The sequence below is a fragment of the Lepidochelys kempii genome, chromosome 5 (assembly GCF_965140265.1).
Source record: "Lepidochelys kempii isolate rLepKem1 chromosome 5, rLepKem1.hap2, whole genome shotgun sequence".
Lineage (NCBI taxonomy): Eukaryota > Metazoa > Chordata > Testudines > Cheloniidae > Lepidochelys > Lepidochelys kempii.
This window is the reverse complement of record NC_133260.1, coordinates 130331322-130351198: the sequence shown is the minus strand read 5'-3', so window position 1 is coordinate 130351198 and position 19877 is coordinate 130331322. Positions and strand designations below refer to the sequence as shown.

General features: G+C 43.6%; 1 protein-coding gene across 1 annotated transcript in view; it reads right to left on the bottom strand.

Moving 5' to 3' along the window:
* The window catches only part of TRABD2A (TraB domain containing 2A), a 110462-nt gene that overhangs the window by 12543 nt on the left and 78042 nt on the right, over positions 1 to 19877 (bottom strand). The window contains exon 5 of the mRNA XM_073346320.1: positions 3429 to 3519. Coding sequence (XP_073202421.1) covers positions 3429 to 3519 — 91 coding nt within the window. The remainder of the gene's footprint in view (positions 1 to 3428; positions 3520 to 19877) is intronic.

The window sequence follows — 19877 nt, the reverse complement described above, 5'->3', positions numbered from 1 at the left end:
GATCCGAGGAATGGAAAACCTACCTTATGAGAGGAGACTCAAAAATCTTGGCTTGTTTAGCCTAACCAATAGAAGGCTGAAGGGAGATATGATTGCTCTCTATAGATACATCAGAGGGAGAAATACCAGGGAGGAAGAGAAGTTATTTAAGTTAAGCACCAATGTGGACACAAGAACAAATAAACTGGCCATCAACAAGTGTAGCCTTGAAGTTAGACAAAGCTTTCTAACCATTAGAGGAGTGAAGTTCTGGAACAGCCTCTCACAGGGAGCAGTGGGGGCAAAAAAAAAAAAAAACAACAGAAAAGCCTCCACTGGTTTCAAGACTGAGTTTGATAAGTTTATGGAGGGGACGGTATGATGAGTCACGGTAGCTGACCAGTGACTACTTACAGCAAATATCCTAAATGGCCAGTGATGGGACACTAGTTGGGGAGGGCTCTGAGTTACTACAGAGAATTCTTTCCCAGATGTCTGCCTGGTGGGACTTGCCCACTTGCTCAGAGTCTAACGTCTGTTTGGAGTCGGGAAGGAATTTTCCCCCAGCTCAGATTGGCATAGACCCTAGGGGATTTTCACCTTTCTCTGCAGCATGGGGCCCGGGTCATTTGCAGGTTTAAACTAGTGTAAATAGTTGATTCTCTGCAACTTGAAGTCTTTAACTCATGATTGGAGGACTTCAGTAACTCAGCCTGAGGTCTATTACAGGAGTGGTGGGTGAGGTTCTGTGGCCTGCAATGTGCTGGAGGTCAGACTGATGGTCACTTCTGACCTTAAAGTCTATTAGTCTAAACAGGTTCAAGCCAGTGACCGAGAGGTCAAAGCCTCTGTATCCCATTACTAGGCCTCTGAGCTATCCTGTCATGAGCCTCAAAACCATCCCAAGAGGGATTTTCCTTCCTTTGCTTTTCATTCCATTGTAAACTCATTTCCCATCTTAACCCTGCTTTGAAATAGTCCTAGATGGCTATTCCCAACATTTTAACAGAGCCATTTATCTTCATTTTTTTCTCTGAATACAGGATTCATCTCCATCTCCCTGATCACCTTTCTCATTCAGCAGGTTTCAGCCACAGCCCACCAAGGGCTTCATTCCCGGCTCTCACACTGCACATCATGAAATGCAGCAAGTTCTGATTTTAGGGGGAGGTTTTCAAAGGTACAAATGGGAGTTAATTAGGCACTGAACTTTCCCTGACTGTCAGTGGGAGTTAGGGGCCTGTGTCTTTGACACCCACCCTCGCCTCCTTCAATGTATAAAATACTATGGGTGAAATCCTGGCCCCATTCCAGGCAAGGGGAGTTTTGCCATGGATTTCAGTGGGCTCAAGATTTCACTCTGTGACTTTTCTTTAGGCTTTGTTTTTATTCCCATCTCTAGGCCATGTGAAGTGGGGTTTAGGATGGCATGAGCTCTCTTTTTCTGGAGCATAAGAAGTTGCTAAGGCAGTTGTAAAGAATGATTGGCCAAAAGGCTCTCATCAAACAAAAACCTCATTTCCCCAGACTTTTCATCCTTCTAGGAAACGTTTTTAAACCATGCACTTTTTCTTTGAAAAAAGAAGTGATTCAAGTATTAGATTCTGATTGGCTATTATGGATCATCATAGAGGGCTCGCCTACACAGGGAGCTACCCAGTGGTGTTCAGATCCTATGGTGATGAGTGCAGTACAAGAACCTCTAGAGAACAGAATACTGCTGACATTAGGGCTATGGCAAGGCATGTGGCTGAACCCATGTGGAGCCTGGTTTAAAAGCAAGTGTAGACTATGACAAAGCATGTTCAGCACCATGTGAGAAGCCAAGGTTAAAATGTAGCCCAACAAGGAGCTTACATTCCTTGTGGTAACAGTCAACACCAGTGAAAGGATTCAAGGAGGAAGGTGACGTGGTCAGGAGGAAAGGAAGTGACTTCATTTATATTATTTGTATGACCGTAGTGCCTAGGAGTTCCTACCATGGAACCCTACCATGTGCTGGGTACTGTAGAAACACAGAACAAAAAGATGGTCCCAGCCCCAGCGAGCCCCTTTAGTAGAGGTGTTTGGGAAGGCGGTTTGGAGAGTGTGGTGCTCAGAAAAGGAACGCTGACAATAATGAAGGCAGAGGTATGTGGTGGGGAAGGAGATATAAAGGGAAATATTACAGTAGTCAAAGTGAAAGATGAACAAAATGCGAACCAAGGTTTTAGCAGTAAGAATACAAGGGAACAGGCTTATTTTAGATACTAGGCCCAAACATGGGATTTAGCGAGCACCTGTATGTGGGGCAGGGGAGAGAGAGCAATGGAAGATAGGGCCCAGGTGGCAAGCCAAGCAGGGAGAATAAGGAAATGATCAGTTGTGACAGAGAAAGGAGGCAGAGCAGGGAGATCAGAAATCTGGAGTTTGGGATATTGGCAGGAAGTCCAGGAGGAGATGGCTGAGACAGAGGGAGATGCAAGTCTAGACTGAGGGGGAGATGTAGAAGTTCTCTGGTAACTGAAACCACGGCAGAACACCTGAGAGAGAGCACTGAGGGAGACCAAGGTGAGCTCAGGAGAAAACCTTGAAGACTATCCATAGGTAGGAGTGAAGGCAGGATGAGGAGCCACCAGGCAGGATGAAGAAAAAGAGTGCTCAGCAAGGAGAACCAGAATAGACAAGTGTCCTAGTCTAAAATGGAGGAAGAGAGAGTGATCAATGGTATTGGTGGCAGCAGACAGCTTGGGAACAAGAATACAGCTTAGCACAAAGAGTGTTAGGGAGGATGCTGGTGAGGCCGGCTCTGAAGTGGAGAGGCTGGAAGTCAGATTGGAAAGGTCAAGGAGAGCGTTGCACAAGGAGTCAAGGCAGAGCAGACTCAGGGGGTTTAGAGAGAATACAGGGGGTGAGTTGGCAGGTAGGGAAGGGACAAGGGAAGACTTTTCAAGCTAAGTGATACGACACTGTACTTGTGTACAGGGGGGAAAGAGCCAAAGGGGAGGGACTGGTTGAACACACAAGAGAGGGAAGGAATGGGAGAAGGGTCCCAGGAGCACAGGCCCTAGGGGAAGATGTGCCAAGCTGGGGTCGGGGTGGGGAAAAAGGGGCTATAAAACAGAAAAACTAGCAGCCCTTCCCTTTAGCCCTTCCCTTTTTGTGCTACACTACAACAAGTCAGCTTGTCCACCCAAATAGGTTTAACTTGCCGTTCATAAATACTTGCTAACTCAAGGCTTTAAAAGTTATGGGAAAAACATGTCCAAGTCAATACGAAAGAGCAACCTGTCAAGTGTCATGCATGCTGCGTTTCCAAATTAGCTCCCAGAAGATAAACAGAGCAAAGGAATTGTACCGGGAAATAGCAAAGAAGAGCAGTCTATCTATTTCCACGGTATCTCTATAGTCGTCTACAGCTTATCTATCTCAATGGCTTATCAAATATGATAAAAACATGTATATATTACTTGTTGATGGGTTGTCCAGCAGGAGTGTGTTCTACCTCATACCCTTCTCTTCCCAAAACATCAATCACTGTGTTGTTGCCCATGAAATGACCTGCAGTTAAGAAAAAAAATTAGAAACTTTGGAGCAAATCAAACAAGAATAGCAATAACCATCCTCACCCCTCCCAAAGAAAAACGCTCCTCGACAATCCACCATAGCCACACTTCTAGGAGCAGAAGATCTGTCAGAGCAACTGGTTTCCATTTCTCTTCTATGAGGTCTTGAAAAAGTACATGATATACCAAATTATTGGAGAAGCGTCAATACCGGTTATTTGGGTGGTGCCAGAATGTTCTCATTGGGTCATTCGGAAGTTCCCTGCTGCTAATCACCACCAGTATGCCACTATGGTAAATAAATGTTTCTGTCCTCACATTTCTCCTGTAGATTCAACTGGATAAAGTACCCTTCACTTCCTATCCCAAACTGTTCCCAGGTGTTCCTGCACATTGTTACACAGGCAGGGATGCTGGAACCATTTGTATAGTGGGGGTGCAGAGAGCCATTGAACGAAACTGTAAACCCTGTATACGATGGAAAGCACTTCAAGCCAGGGGTGCTGCCACACTCCCAGCACCCCTAATTCCAGCACCTGTGTGAACAGGTACTGCCTTCTGACCTCATAACAGATGAGATCATTCAGAGATATAAAGTTACACTGGTATCAATGTGGAGCAACAGCATTTACTTCAGTACACATAACCAAAGGCGCTAAATATCAAGTCATAAACCTTTTGTTGTGATTATTAAATTAAGAGTCATCCCACTGTGGTGAATGAAAAATAGCTCTGGACTTTGGTCAGACACTGCCCTGGCCTGGCTAGAATTCAATCTCTCACTTCCTTTAAAATAAGCAATTAGAGACAGATATTCACCTATAACTTCAGCAAAAATCCACTAAACTTTGGAGAGGATTTAGCTGGCTCTGGCATAATTCTGTCAGTGATTTATAAGTCCACTCCATTTTCAACCAGATGTGTATGCTGCTTTGCCTGTATGCTGACATCATAATGAATTAATTATGACAGTCTATTATAATAAACGCTGACCAGCATGGGAAAAGAAAATCCTCTCCAGGACTTGTGACTTCAAGACTTGTGATTGTGACTTTAGGTTTGTTTTCATACCTCATCAGACAGAGATTCTGGGAAACAGACTGAGACACAGGAAGTACAGCACAAACTTTCAAAGCTGTATCCTGTTCTGTCATTTACCAGCCTGCTATTAAATAAAATTATAATTTGTAGCGAACTCCCTTCCTCCTGCAGAAGCACTTGGTGTTAAAATTATCACAAGCAGTTAGAGAAAGTACGCCAATCAAAAACACCCTCCTAAATGCATAGGAATAAAACTAACCAAGAGGGTCAGATTAAAAATAATGTATAGAGAAATGGGGTTTAAGGTATATTCCCCAAAATGGGTATGGGGTACTGAGATAGATGTCCAGGAGCGGCAAGTCCCACACCCCCAGGCTCACTATAGTAGATTACCTCCCAGCTGGGGAGAAATGATATCATCTGTAAAGAATGGTGTGGTCTGAGCTCCGATACTTGACAGGCTGGGGTCTGAAGAAAGGTCACCAAAAGGATTTTAAAAATCAAACAGTGCCAGCTCAACTGGCATTTGCTGGCAAGCAGGCAAGGCGGGCCTAACGAGGGAACACACACCAGGATGTGTTCTGACCAAGTTGCAAGCTGCCCCGCTAGACCGGGAGTGACTATAATCAAGCCTATGATCACTAAAGCATGAGTTGCTGTTGCAAGATCAGACTGGGATATATAAGCAGCCTGCGCAAAGTGCTCATCTGGAATAAAACAAGAGACCACATTTGTGATGTACTCTGTCGGACACATGGCTTTCCATGGAAGCGGAGTGATCAAAAGCCATACCAAGGTTCTTAACCTTTATTTCATTATCAGCCATCTATGTTTTTAAAACAGGAGCACTTACCTTAGGCGTTAAAAATATCAGGTTCTCAGACATTTCAATAACAAGCTGTATTTCCTGTGTTCTAATCTATATCACATTGTCAAAATGGCAACTCCCTATCTGAGTTTTAATTATTCTTTTTCCTAACCGCAATTTTGGTTTGTTGGAACTGCAGTAAAGAAAAAGGAACCCTGACGCATATACTATGGGACCGACAGGCAGGCAGGCAGCTGTGGAAAAAGGTGGACACAAGAGTGAAAATAGCCCTTGACTTCAGCAACCAATCCTCATCTGAAAATTATATCGTAGGTTATGGCCCGATTACGCTGGGTTTCACTCCACCACAAAGCCTTTGGTTCTTGAGGGCTGCAGTGATTACCAAGTGCGTGATTTTACAAAAATGGAGGAGTAGGCTTATGCCCAGAATAGAGCAGTGGTATTCGGACCTGTCTGAGTTTGCAGCTAAAGAAAGATTAGCTTATCCACGTGGAGAGCAAGTATAGGAATTCAAAGAAATCTGATACCTAATAGGTGTCATGACATTTGGCTTAAAAATGCTGAGGTAGCTCAAATAATGCCAGACTTCCATTAACTTCACCTCTCTGCTTTTTTCCCTCCCTCTTCCCACCCTCCACCTCAGCCTCCTCCTTCCCTCTTTTTCCTATTTGTGTATGATTATGTTATTGTTACCCCCACCCTGACATGTTATGTCTGTGTAATAGTGTCTGATTTTGTACTGCCTGGTCTTGAACCTTTGACAAGTTGTAAAGTTGCACAATTGCATACTTGTATTGGATATCCGGTGAAATGTGCAGTGTTAGGTAACATAGACAAGCTGTAAGGCATTTTCCTTTTTGTAATTTTTATTGTTTATGAACATTACAAAAAATAATAATCGTGATTTAGGCTGCCATTCAGGAAAGCAGTCAAGCAACTGTTTAAGTACCACTGAAACCAAGCACATGCTTAAGTGATTTCCTGAATCAGGTCCTTACTCTTCTTTGTAATTTGATGGCGTGATAAGAACATTTTTTATATTACACTGAAATTTGCTTTTAAGAAAATGATTTAGGACCTGAGACAAAGTGCACTGAAGTCAATGGGAGTATTTGCACTGACATCAATGAGCAGATGGACAATGATTTCTCTCTCTACTGTCAGAGAGAAAACATGTGCTAATAAATCTCGGCAAAAGAGAAACGGAACAAAAAAAATGTATATGTGAAAACACAACTGTGCTCATAAACATGCCCAGACATGTGATGAGGCCTTCAAAAACTCATTTCACAATAGTTACAACCACCAGAAGTCAACACCACTACCACCCAGTTGTTCATGTGTCATGCATAAGAGATATTGTTATATTGTTTGTTTATGCAACATTCAAAAGAGTGCCAGACACTCTGCACTACAAAGAGAAAGAGAAGGCCTGTGCCCCGAGGAGCTTACAAACTCATTCTAGATGTGCTATTGCGTGCGAAAGTAGCAAACAAGAGAGAGGATGAAGGAGGAGGGCCGCAGCCACAGGATCTCATGGATATTCGGGATAGCTCCTCTATTTAGAACTGGTAAAGTTGTCATTAGTTACTACTTTGTTTCTGTTCTGGGAACACATACAGTCCAAGCCCCCTCTACAGTAAGAGCCTTGGTTATATATACCAGATCTATCTACTCACCGAAAGCAACTATAAACAACAAGAGAGGGGATTCACCCTCCCAAGGTTTAAGATCAAACAGTCGTGCTGTATGAGAGAATGAGTCCATAGAAGCATGACAGGGAGTAGGCCTCTTTCACCTGTTTTCTATTTTGGCCTAACACACTTGAATGCCCTCAAAAGAAAAGCCCCAGGCCCTTGTCCCATCAGAAAGCCTACTTCTTTCTTTCTGTACACAGCTCTCCATTATCCTCATACCACTAGGTGAAGTGATGCATTTGAGAGGTCAATTTACTCTGGCAGGGGGTGGGGAGCCATGAATCTCTATTCTTCTGTGTTCAGACTCAAAAGGGAACTGAGGAGCTGTTGTGTGCACCAGCTCAGCCATACTCTCTACTGGAGAGTAAATAAAACCAAGCCTTTAATCTGTACTGAAAGGAAGTGGAGTGCAGGGATTGTGATAGGCAATATGCTCAAATAACAAAGCTGTCTGACCAACATGCACTTACAAACCAGTTAAAGCATTGGCCCCTGAATTTCAAATCTTCCTAACATCCCTCTCAAATGTTCTGCATTATGTGATTCTATTGGGCAAGGGGTTTTGGTTGGGTCAGTTTCTTTATTTTTTGTAATATCCTAAGTGACACAATTCTTCACACATGCTCAATTTCTCCGGTCTGCAGCCTTTACTGCCTTGAACACACACAGAGGTGTTCTATTCTTTATAATTAAGTCAAGAATATCTTTTTCATCAGGGGACTGCTGAACCCAACTCAAACCATTGTGAATTTGGACATTTGTAAAATTCTAGCCAAGCGAATGAGGAAGTGCCAGACGGTAGCAGTTTCACTAGTGTTCCAGAATTTGTCTCTTAATTATTAAATGTCGCAAGAATGCATTTTGTAGATGATGCCGCTGTCAGAATTTCAACAAAACATTCTATCTGATGCTGATAGATCAATAATTTGATCAGCCCTTTCTTTTAAAGTCCATGTAAAAAAGAAACTAAAACTTGAATTCCATGTAATTTTGTGTGTATTTCTTTAGCAGAAATATCTCAGCACTTTTCCCTCAAACTCCCGCATAACCCATAACTTACAAATTGTTCCACAATAACAAACCGGTGGATATATATGGGTGAACAAAAATGTTTATCGGGAAATGCATTTTAGAGCGATGTCCCCTGAGTAGTGGTAAGAACAGCTGTAGCATGTGATTGTGGTGATGCAACCACAGAGTGATGCAACTGGTCCTAACCGCTGGGATATCCTAAGTCAGGATGTTTATTTCTCTGACTTGGTTAGGAACATTCAGATGGCTTTTGTGGGCTAGCAATTTATGGATTGCGAAAACAAGCCATTATAAATATCTTAGACAAACAAGTCTTCTAATTTTTTAGAAACATCTAGGAAAGGAGGGAGAATCTGTAACCACTTTTCCTAAAATGCTCCTGAAACGTAAAACATTTTAAAATAATAGGAAGTACATCCAGAACAGTAGCCATGACAGCTACAGATATGCCCAGGATGAAACCTGGTTAACTGGATTAAGCTTACTCGTATGATCAAGCCTGACCCTCCTTTATGTACTTTCCACCTCACAGACTATGTCCTGTGAGCATGAAGCATAGCTCTTGGCTCCATTTTTCAGACAGCTGAGAGATATGAACAACAGCAACTCACCCTCTGCTTGCTTCCCTTCAGAGTTTCATTCACCCACCAAATCAATCATCAAGGCACCGATAGCTGAAGAGTCCTTTCCTCCCAACAGCTGGTGAAGGTGCGAGGAAGGGCCCTGAACTGCCAGCAACCCAAAGCAACACAAACACAAGGAGAAATTCCAGGCAGATCAGGTCCATGGGGGAGATGTAGGAAGGCATCACACGGGTTAGTCCCGCAGATTGGTCACTCAGCTCACAGAGCACAGGGTTTGGCACTTGTAGCAGAAAGTTTGCATTTTTTAAATCCAGGAGAAGGCACACCACTGAACGACTTGGACAGTGCAAAATAAAGCATTGTATTCCCTTGAGATCACTACATGAGGTGGAACCTGAACTTCTGGGCTGGTCTCTACCACAGGCTCATGTTTTCCCAAATGACTTCCCTGCAGAGTGGGGTGCAGCAGGGAAGAAGTAATAAAAATGGAACCTAAGCATGGCCTCCTGGAAGGGAGTAATCTCAAGATGCAGTTTCCAGGACCAATGCGGAGAAGATATACACCAAAGCAAGGCCGAGGAGCTCTTCTCCAGGAGGGGATGGCGATTGTAGACAAGCATGCCTTCATGTAAGGGACTTCCAAAAGCAGAGGTTCCTCTGTCAATACCAATCTCTGCTTTTCCCTGAAAGGAGCTGGACTGGATGAAGCATGATAACCTGGAGCAGGGAAAAGGATTGTAGGAGTGTGTCCCCGGATAGCTTCATCTACCATTAACGATCTTGCAAAAAAGACTGGCCACAAAACAGCTGATCCTCTGGGAGGCAAGAGTGACCTGCATGGGATTACCCTCCTATTCTATATCAACAAAACCTGGCAAGCCATAACAGAGACAGGCTACAGCAGAAACAATCCCTGATGTAATAAGTTGCATATGCTTTTTACCGAGCTTAACTTGGGTAGTGTCCAGCGCACACTTGGAAAAGATTTCCCATTTGTCTTGGCATCATCAGCCATTCTACCCAGACTGTCCTGAACTACAGAGATGGTATCTTGCTACCCACTGGGCAGAGATGGAAGAATCAGCCTCATAAAATGAATTGGATGAAAGAAATGTTGCCATGTGACTGCGACGGGGAAGAGGGGCTTAAGCAAAGGATCCAATGGAGGGAGGACTAGCTCTGGTCCGGGTTGCCTCCATACTGGCCTGAAGTGTCACCCTGTTAGTGCAAGGAATCCCAGTGCATGGGCTTGCATAGGGCCACAGACCCGTTTATTTCCACCCATGGGAGCTCGTCAGGGTATGTTTGTGTAAGAGTTAGGATGTAGTGCGCAAAGTAATTTAACCCCCAAATTACTAAAATTATAGCCTGGAGAAACAAAGATCAGGAAAACTGAATTATTGTTCCCTGTGATACAAATTCAAGGATGTGTGAACCCACAGTCTATCAACACAGGCGCTTTTTGTGCCTAAGGGATGCCATAACTCAGCACTAAGTTATTAACCATGCATAATTTAGTATACAAAGAAAAGAAGCAAAAACTGGCAATAAAGGAATTAGTGCTGTTACGGCTTCGTCTGCTGCACCTTTCCGGAGGCACACCTCCAACAGACGTTACAGCTCCTATAAGCATGAGAGCCATTTCCTGTATTCTGCTCTCTAGGTGAGCTAAACTCAAAATTAATTATTCCCAAACTCAGTAGGTGGATCCTGTGCAATTAACCAACCTCCTAGATTCTCCAAACAATGTACTGATTGCAAAGGGAAGTCTGGTAAAAGGAATAGGATTCATCTTCCTTTAAACTAAAACTGTGGGGTTTTTTAAATAGAAAGGACGACCTGGCTAAGTCCAATGAAATTCAGAAACTGAAGAAGAGCTTTAATTCAGTTAAAGAAACCACTTGAAGAGTATTCATGCCTTTTAATCCATCAACTTGTTTTGAACAGTGGTTTAAGACAGGCAAATGATTGAAAACTAATAATCTTAAAGTTAAATCCCACATCTATTTTCCAGACATATGTTATCCAACTAGTCAGTGTTTAAACATCATAAGCTGTTAATAAACCTTAAGTTACGATAACAGTTCAACAGCCAACCAAAGTCAATGGTGGTGACAGAGTTAACCTAGCGTGTGGTGGTGGTGTGGCCGGGTGTGGGCACCAACATTTGCAAAGCCATGCTGGAGCTGAGGGATTGTTCCTGGCTCTTGAGCTTGTTGCTGGTCTTTGCTTTATGCTGAAGCTTCTTCTGTTGCTGCAAGTTTCTCATGTCATTTTGCAGCGTCTGTCCTTTGTTGAGGAGCAAGATCCTTTCTCTAAGCTGTTTGTCCACATGCAAAAGTTGTACAGCTCTAACTATACCTGTCTAGTTAAAGTGCACAGCCCCCTACCTAATACACCAGTTCTATCAGTATAAAGGTGCTTTATATACTATTCCTGTTCAGGAAGGAAAATAACTGCATCTACACTGGGGTTGTACTGGTATAACTATTCCAGTTAAAAAGAAAAAAAAAATCACAACCCTAACTGAAAGTAATTCCAGGCCTCAATTTATAGGAGCTACTTTACTTCTCACCTAATTTACTGAAAGCAGAGAACACATTTTCAAAGACCGGAGGGACCCAGGTATCAGTGTTTGTCACTTCTCCATTGTCTCACTTCCTTATCGACAAGATTCAGTTGCTTCTTCAGTTAATACCTCTCTAGCAGGACTTGTGGACTCTGGTCAAAGTTGTTTATTAACTTCTATTCCTCAACAAGAAGTTCTCAGAGTCTCTCTCTGAAGTTACTTTCAAAACATTTTCATGTATTCGGTCCATTTCCTGAAATATGGAAGTTCCATACATTTATAAAAATGCTTCTTTTTCCAATGACCAAAGCCACATTTTACAGTCAAGTCTTTTTGCTGCTTTGATATAATACTTTCAGGGCCAGATTTTCAAGAAAGGTCTCAGTACCCAACAGCTCCCAGTTAGGCACGTAAATGAAGGTACCCAGATTTTCAAACACTCAGTTCCCAGTGTTTTCAGTGGGGGAATTCACGGTTATTCCCAACAGGTTCTGAGAGTTCTGGCCTTAAAGTTTATACTGTTAAGATGCTCTTTTGAAATGTAGCTACTTCCATTCAACAACCTGCCTGGATTCTCCTGGCCTTCTCCTAAATTTGGGAACGTGATGTGCCATCCATCTGCAGGTACGCAAGATGCCTTCAGGCAACTGGGTGACAAGTGGAAAAAAGAAAAAGTGCAAGACAAATAAAATCTCACCAGGTCCCACAATCTCCATTTAGTTCAGCTGAGTATAGGGCTGGGCTCTGGGCTCACAGGTCTTTTAGAGCCTTTTTCAGAGCCTTCTCACAAACTGGCCTGATTAAAGTGTGGGGGGAGGAGCGGGGATAGACTGCCAGGAAGCACCATACTCTAAAGAATCTAATCCTGCCAGAAAGGAAAGACTTGGGAAGAATTCATTACAGGAAAAATACAAATCTGGCGTAACCAGCTGGAAGAGTTGTTTCCATCAATCCAAAGCCCACTGAAGTCAATGGAACAACTATTTAGATTAGAGCTGCATTTAAAGCCTTCCTTTTCCATGTTGTCATGCTTCTGCAGAAGCAGACCAAGGTCACATGGCTTTTTTGCCACCATATTGCATTTCTTCTTCTTCGTCATCATCATCAAGGCAAATCCCAAAGGAATATATTCCTCGTGCAGATCGAGTGCGTTCTGGATTGATCTCCAGCTAGACTGGGTAGGACTGAGCAACAGTGGTGTTGGACTCTGCTGGGGAGGTTAATTAGTTTTTGTTATACTTACGTTGTTGCGGAGTTATTTGATTTGATCTTGGGGTAACTAACAGATCTGCTTATTGGGTGTAATTTTAACAGTGTATCAAAGGCATCCAAGGCATTGCCTGGACTCTTGTTTATTGCAAAGTAATAAAAACCCTAATAAATAAATAAATGTATTCTCTATACTCTGACATCCCTAAAGTATACACTTCGTATATACTTGTTTCACTGAAAGAGTTAAAGAAATCCTCAAATGCATGGCCTGTGTTTTCTACTAGCAGGGTGAAAAAAAAATGACATTTTATTCTTTTACATTTTTTCCCATGCAAACAACTAATGCATAGGCAATTGCTGGCATTCAGATGGGCGGATTTGGCAGTCTTTCTATATTTACTTAGACTGTGGTTCACTTATTTGAATAGGAAACTTTCTCGGAATTGTTGTGCTTAAGGCCTTGTACAATATAGAGGATGCAGTTACATATTATTTCCAAAATTGATTTAATAAAGCTGCAATTCCCCTAATCCAAAACATAATCATAAATCATATCAAGCTGCCTTTCTACCCAGCAGTCTCTGTGGATAGATTTAGATCCCTTAGCAAATGTGTGGGTCACTTATTTCAAAACAAGTCTTAAACGTTGAATGCCTGACAACTAAGTAAATCATGGCTTGAAGGAAGATTTTCCTGAGTAAATATAAATTAAAAAAAACCTTTCCATTCTGGCAGGTTGCCTATCAATGCTGTATCTGCACTGGCATTTTGCTGGAAATCTAGCTGCAGCTGCGCCAGCCCTAACAGTGATGGAGGTATTAGTGTAAACTGGCTGGTCATGCTTTTATCACCATGACAGCAAGACCAGCAGCATTAGGAAACATGGTGGTAAAAACACCTATGCACTGTTTTGCATAAGTGTTCTCATGACTGGAGAGAGCTGTGTTGGTGGTAGCCCAGTGGTGGGAGATTTCCAGAGAAAGGGCTTTGGGGACATGTCTACACTAGCTTTTTTTAGAAACAATCTCCCACCACCTTCTACTAACGAGGGAACTCTAGCACAGACAAGGAGCTGCCAGCTGACCACCATCGAGATCTGCTCTCTGCAACTCTCTCTCTCTTCTGACTTACCTTATTTTGAAGATTCCACGGATACCTCGGAAGGGGTATTTGTGCACACTCAAACTTCAACTGTGTATATTTGTCATAGACTCCAGGCTGAGTGCCCTTCATGCGACCCGTGGGGCTTTGGAAATGATTCCCGCTTCCACAGACTACATCCCCATTGGAGCCTGTCATTATGATAATCCTATCAGTCAATAATTCAAATCAGTCTTCTCTTTCGGGGCCGAGTGTGTTTCTTGAATGTCTTTATACTCTGCATCTCTTGGCTTTTCTAGTAACCGACTGCGTGAGTTTAGCACCCTTTGCACAAAGTAGCTCTGGCTGCATTCCCTATTTACTCCTGGAGTCCCCGGTCTGATTATTTAGACTGTAGGCGGGAATTTCAAAAGTGCCTAAGCAAATTACCCTACTAACTCCAGTTGACCTTCAAAGGGAATCAGGCTCCCAACTTGCCTAGGTAACTGAAAATCCTACCGTCTGTTCCTTAGGGTTTTTTAAAACCTCCCTATAAGTGCGACAAATGTATCCTGGCCTTGAATTCTTTTTTTTGTTTTACAAAGATTTCTGCTGGCTCACGTCATCAATCTCCTCTGTCCCGCAGACTGTAAACCCAGTCACAATTACGACTTTCACTTTTAATTAAGATTCGTCAGGCTTCTTGCCCTAAACTGTATCTTTTTCAAAACAATAAACAAATCATAAGAACTGATACTAATTAACATTTCTATTGCAGTAATGCCTAGAGGCCAGTCTGGGTGGGACCCCATTGTTCTAGGTGCTGGACAAATATACAGGACATGACAATTCCTGCCCCACAGAGTTGACCATCTAAAATTCCCATGGCATGATGTAGAGTCTTGCACACTGATGGGGTCTGACAAATGCCTTATGGTCATATTTAAAGCCCAGTGAAGTCAGTGGGAGCCTTTCCATTGACTCCAGTAGGCACTGGCTCAGTCCCTTAAACAGTAGCATGTCATCTCTCTTTCTAACCAAGTCCCTCTCCTATTACAGTCTAGCACCTATTTACCAGTTGTGCACTTGGTCAGTGACAATCCCTCTTTTGTGATAACCTACAAACCTTCTCCCTGATCACGACTGCTCCTTTCAGTACACATGTCTTAGATGGTGCTGGACTGTCTGTGAATTAATTTTAATTTAGAGCATATTAAGTCACAAAGCAGGAAAACTAGTAAGACCTGGTGTTTCTGAGATGTTAAGTCTCTAACGACTTGCTGAATTGTTAATTCAGACATTGGCTAATCGGGCTGTTCATACCAATTCCCCTTTCTGGGCGGTCTGTAAAAACAAAAACAAAACAAAAACTTAGGGAAAGAAAACAGCATTCCCTGGAGGTTTACTGTCATACAAATCTGCGTCATAGTAAGTGAACAGCTTCATTATTTCCTTCAGTAATTGGTTGATTTTTTTTCTTTTGGTAACAGAAGAAATGTTGACCATAGCCCTTCTTTTTGTAGCCTTACTGACAGTTTGCCAACATTCAGTCTGTGTTAATAGCTTCAGAATAATACAGCCCTTGTTTTTTCAGTAGGAACATGATCTGGGGCCTGTACTGCTTTCTGGATGATCTACAGTGGCGTTATTGAACTTCTTTAAGCCAAGGGCTGATGAGAAGAGCAAAGACATACACCCAAATACAAAGATGATCCACTGGCTAAAGGCACAAGTATGTGACTTGGGACACCTGCATTCAATTCTCTGCTCCGCCAGAGGCTTCCTGTGTGCTCTTGAGCACGTCACTTACCCTCTCTCTGTACCTCAGTTCCCCAGGGGGATAACAGCCCTGCCTTTTCTCGCTTGGGTGCTGTGAGAATACATATGTGAATGTGAGAGTGCTCAGATGTGGCCAGATAAGTACCACAGAAAGACATGACAATGGGACACTTTCCAAATTGGCCCCTGTACAGAGTGAGTGAGTGTCCGTCCCTGGGGAAGAGAAGAAACAACGCAAATGGCTTGGAAACTTCCAGCAGGCGGGGCATAGAAAGTATGCTGGAAACACTGAGAAAGGTTTGACTGGTGTGTGGAGAGTGAGAAGCAGCAGTGTACTTCCTGCAGGCTGCGTGCAAAGTGTCTGTTGTGACCTAGAGCTCAACAGGCGCAGGGTTGGATATTTCCCACAGCATCATTTCCTTGCAGAAGTACAAGAGCTCTTCCCCCATGGGCGAGGAAGAAGAGGGATTTGAGAAGAGAAAGTGCAGTGGGGGGAATGGAGAAGGGAGCATGTCAATTGAAAGGGAGAGCGAGGGGAATGGTGAAGTGAAGGAAGGAGAAGAAAGGGATGAAGGGAAGAGCAAAGATGTCTTGGAATGGTTTTAAAAATCTAAGGGAAGTGACAGGGAGGCAGGTGCCAGAGAGCGAAGAGAGAGAGAACTGAGGAAGCCAGAGAAGATTGTATGAGATGACGACAGTGGCAAATAAATTGAGGGCTTGTTTTCATAATGAGTTACTGCATGACAAGCCAGGGTGTGAAATGAATGTAGAACACGCCAGCTTGCCGCACACTAACTGGCTGCGTAGACTCTGCTCCCATGCACTAAAAGTTCTGTAGGGCAGTGCTGCTCAAGCTATCTGATGTGGGGAATGGTGTTTTTTTTTCCAATGTGTGCGCAGACCGGCAGCCGATGGCTTGCGGGCCGGCACTGGTCCATGGACCACCACTTTGAGTAGCACTGCTCTAGGGCACTTTGCCGTACTCCCGTTTCAAACAACTTGATGTACATTTCTGCTGTAGATTCACACCTTGGCACACTGCATGTAAGTTGTTGTGCAGACAGGTCTTGAGAGAGAGAAGAAATAAATTAACAAAATGGAAGACAGGGAAGAAAACTCAGGAATAGGTATCTTGAAATGTCTGGCTTATTCCTGCCCATTTCATTGCATGTACTCCTGCCGGGAGGGCATTACTCCTTCGAGGACCGTGCTTCTGGGACAAGCTGCTTTCACGCTCACAGTTGTGTCCATGTGAACTCTTCTGCATTTGAACGTCAGCCATTCAGTGTTCAGTTATTACCCAATTACTGGAGCAGTACCTGGCAAGGACTAGCTCTTCTCATGAGGAAGGAATATTATGCCTTCTTCTGTGGCTGGTGTTTGTTTCCTATCTATGGCTGTCATTATCAATATGAACCCATCAGGGATTCACACACTGCTTCGACCTGACAGGAGTTCAGAAAGTGGTGTTGGCAGCTGGTATGTACTGGCGAGGCCAAGGACAGACAAAGTCTGAACTTGTGTCACACACCCGAATGCCCTAACCCAAGTAACCTGTGTCTGATTCACTTTTCTCCACGGTGGAAAGCTGTATGCAGCAGTGTGTTAGTGCAGAAGGATGGTATGTATATAATCTTTATGCATGCCTGAACAGGTACTATCAACTGCCTTTCATTACTGCCCTGCTCGGTGTGAGAGATCCTCGTTATGCTAAGCAGATAGCCCATAACCAGAGCTCCCTGCTGCATGCGTAAGGATTTCTCCTTACTGTAAATGCTGTTACTGCACTTAGATAAATATTTCCCTTTCCTTATCTAGACCTTCCACCCTCACTGAAGCAACATCCACTGATCAGATGAATGTGTCATGTGCATCTCATGCTTGACAGGATGCTGCTCTCCTTGAGCGTGGTTTTAGCTGCATTTCCCTTTCCAGTGGCCATTAAGGTTTACAGACAAATTTAACTGGGAGGCAGTAGGTAGGGCACTAGGCTGGGAATCAGGAGACCTGGGCTCTATCCTTGGCTGGTCCACAGATCTACTGGTGTGACTTTGAGCACGTCACTTCCCCTTTCTGTGCTTCTGTCCCCCACCCCTACCAGCCTTTGTCTGTGTTGTCTATTTAGACTGCCAGCTCTTAGAATCATAGAATATCAGGGTTGGAAGGGACCTCAGGAGGTCATCTAGTCCAACCCCCTGCTCAAAGCAGGACCAATCCCCAATTAAATCATCCCAGCCAGAGCTTTGTCAAGCCTGACCTTAAAAACTTCTAAGGAAGGAGATTCCACCACCTCCCTAGGTAACGCATTCCAGTGTTTCACCACCCTCCTAGTGAAAACGTTTTTCCTAATATCCAACCTAAACCTCCCCCACTGCAACTTGAGACCATTACTCATTGTCCTGTCCTCTTCTACCACTGAGAATAGTCTAGAACCATCCTCTCTGGAACCACCTCTCAGGTAGTTGAAAGCAGCTATCAAATCCCCCCTCATTCTTCTCTTCTGCAGACTAAACAATCCCAGTTCCCTCAGCCTCTCCTCGTAAGTCATGTGTTCCAGACCCCTAATCATTTTGCTGACTCTCTCCAATTTATCCACATCCTTCTTGTAGTGTGGGGCCCAAAACTGGACACAGTACGCCAGATGAGGCCTCACCAATGTCGAATAGAGGGGAACGATCACATCCCTCGATCTGCTCGCTATGCCCCTACTTATACATCCCAAAATGCCATTGGCCTTCTTGGCAACAAGGGTACACTGCTGACTCATATCCAGCTTCTCGTCCACTGTCACCCCTAGGTCCTTTTCTGCAGAACTGCTGCCTAGCCATTCGGTCCCTAGTCTGTAGCGGTGCATTGGATTCTTCCATCCTAAGTGCAGGACCCTGCACTTATCCTTATTGAACCTCATCAGATTTCTTTTGGCCCAATCCTCCAATTTGTCTAGGTCCTTCTGTATCCTATCCCTCCCCTCCAGCGTATCTACCACTCCTCCCAGTTTAGTATCATCCGCAAATTTGCTGAGAGTGCAATCCACACCATCCTCCAGATCATTTATGAAGATATTGAACAAAACCGGCCCCAGGACCGACCCCTGGGGCACTCCACTTGACACCGGCTGCCAACTAGACATGGAGCCATTGATCACTACCCGTTGAGCCCGACAATCTAGCCAACTTTCTACCCACCTTATAGTCCATTCATCCAGCCCATACTTCTTTAACTTGCTGACAAGAATACAGTGGGAGACAGTGTCAAAAGCTTTGCTAAAGTCAAGAAACAATACATCCACTGCTTTCCGTTCATCCACAGAACCAGTAATCTCATCATAGAAGGCGATTAGATTAGTCAGGCATGACCTTCCCTTGGTGAATCCATGCTGACTGTTCCTGATCACTTTCCTCTCCTCTAAGTGCTTCAGAATTGATTCCTTGAGGACCTGCTAAATGATTTTTCCGGGGACTGAGGTGAGGCTGACTGGCCAGTAGTTCCCAGGATCCTCCTTCTTCCCTTTTTTAAAGATTGGCACCACATTAGCCTTTTTCCAGTCATCTGGGACTTCCCCCGTTCGCCACGAGTTTTCAAAGATAATGGCCAAAGGCTCTACAATCACAGCCACCAATTCCTTTAGCACTCTCGGATGCAACTCGTCCGGCCCCATGGACTTGTGCATGTCCAGCTTTTCTAAATAGTCCCTAACCACTTCTTTCTCCACAGAGGGCTGGCCATCTACTCCCCATGTTGTGATGCCCAGCGCAGCAGTCTGGGAGCTGACCTTGTTCGTGAAGACAGAGGCAAAAAAAGCCTTGAGTACATTAGCTTTTTCCACATCCTCTGTCACTAGGTTGCCTCCCTCATTCAGTAAGGGGCCCACACTTTCCTTGGCTTTCTTCTTGTTGCTAACATACCTGAAGAAACCCTTCTTGTTACTCTTGACATCTCTTGCTAGCTGCAGCTCCAGGTGCGATTTGGCCCTCCTGATTTCATTCCTACATGCCCGAGCAATATTTTTATACTCTTCCCTGGTCATATGTCCAACCTTCCACTTCTTGTAAGCTTCTTTTTTATGTTTTAGATCTGCTAGGATTTCACTGTTAAGCCAAGCTGGTCTTCAGCGCAAGGACCAGGGTGTATGAACATGAAGGGGTTTTTTAATTAAAAAGATCTATTTTTTTATTTAGATCAGATTTTTATTAAATACAGGTTGATTATTAAAAATAAACATTTAAAATTAAATTTGAAATTGACAACCTGTGTTAAGGCCCACACTTTTATAATCTAATAACACCATTTAAATTAAATGCAAAAAATAATATTGCACTACATGTTTGCTGCCAAGTGCTAAAGAATGTCCAACCACTGACCTGGTGGAAGTCACTGGCTCAGCAACTGGAACCAGAGAGTGCTCAACCAGTTTTTGACAGCAGCAGCCTGCTCTGCAAGTGCAGAGAGAATATTTTCTTCATTTCAGTTTATTCAACTAGGTCAGTTCAATGACTAGTTCATTCGAAGTTAAGAAAGCAACTGGGAGCC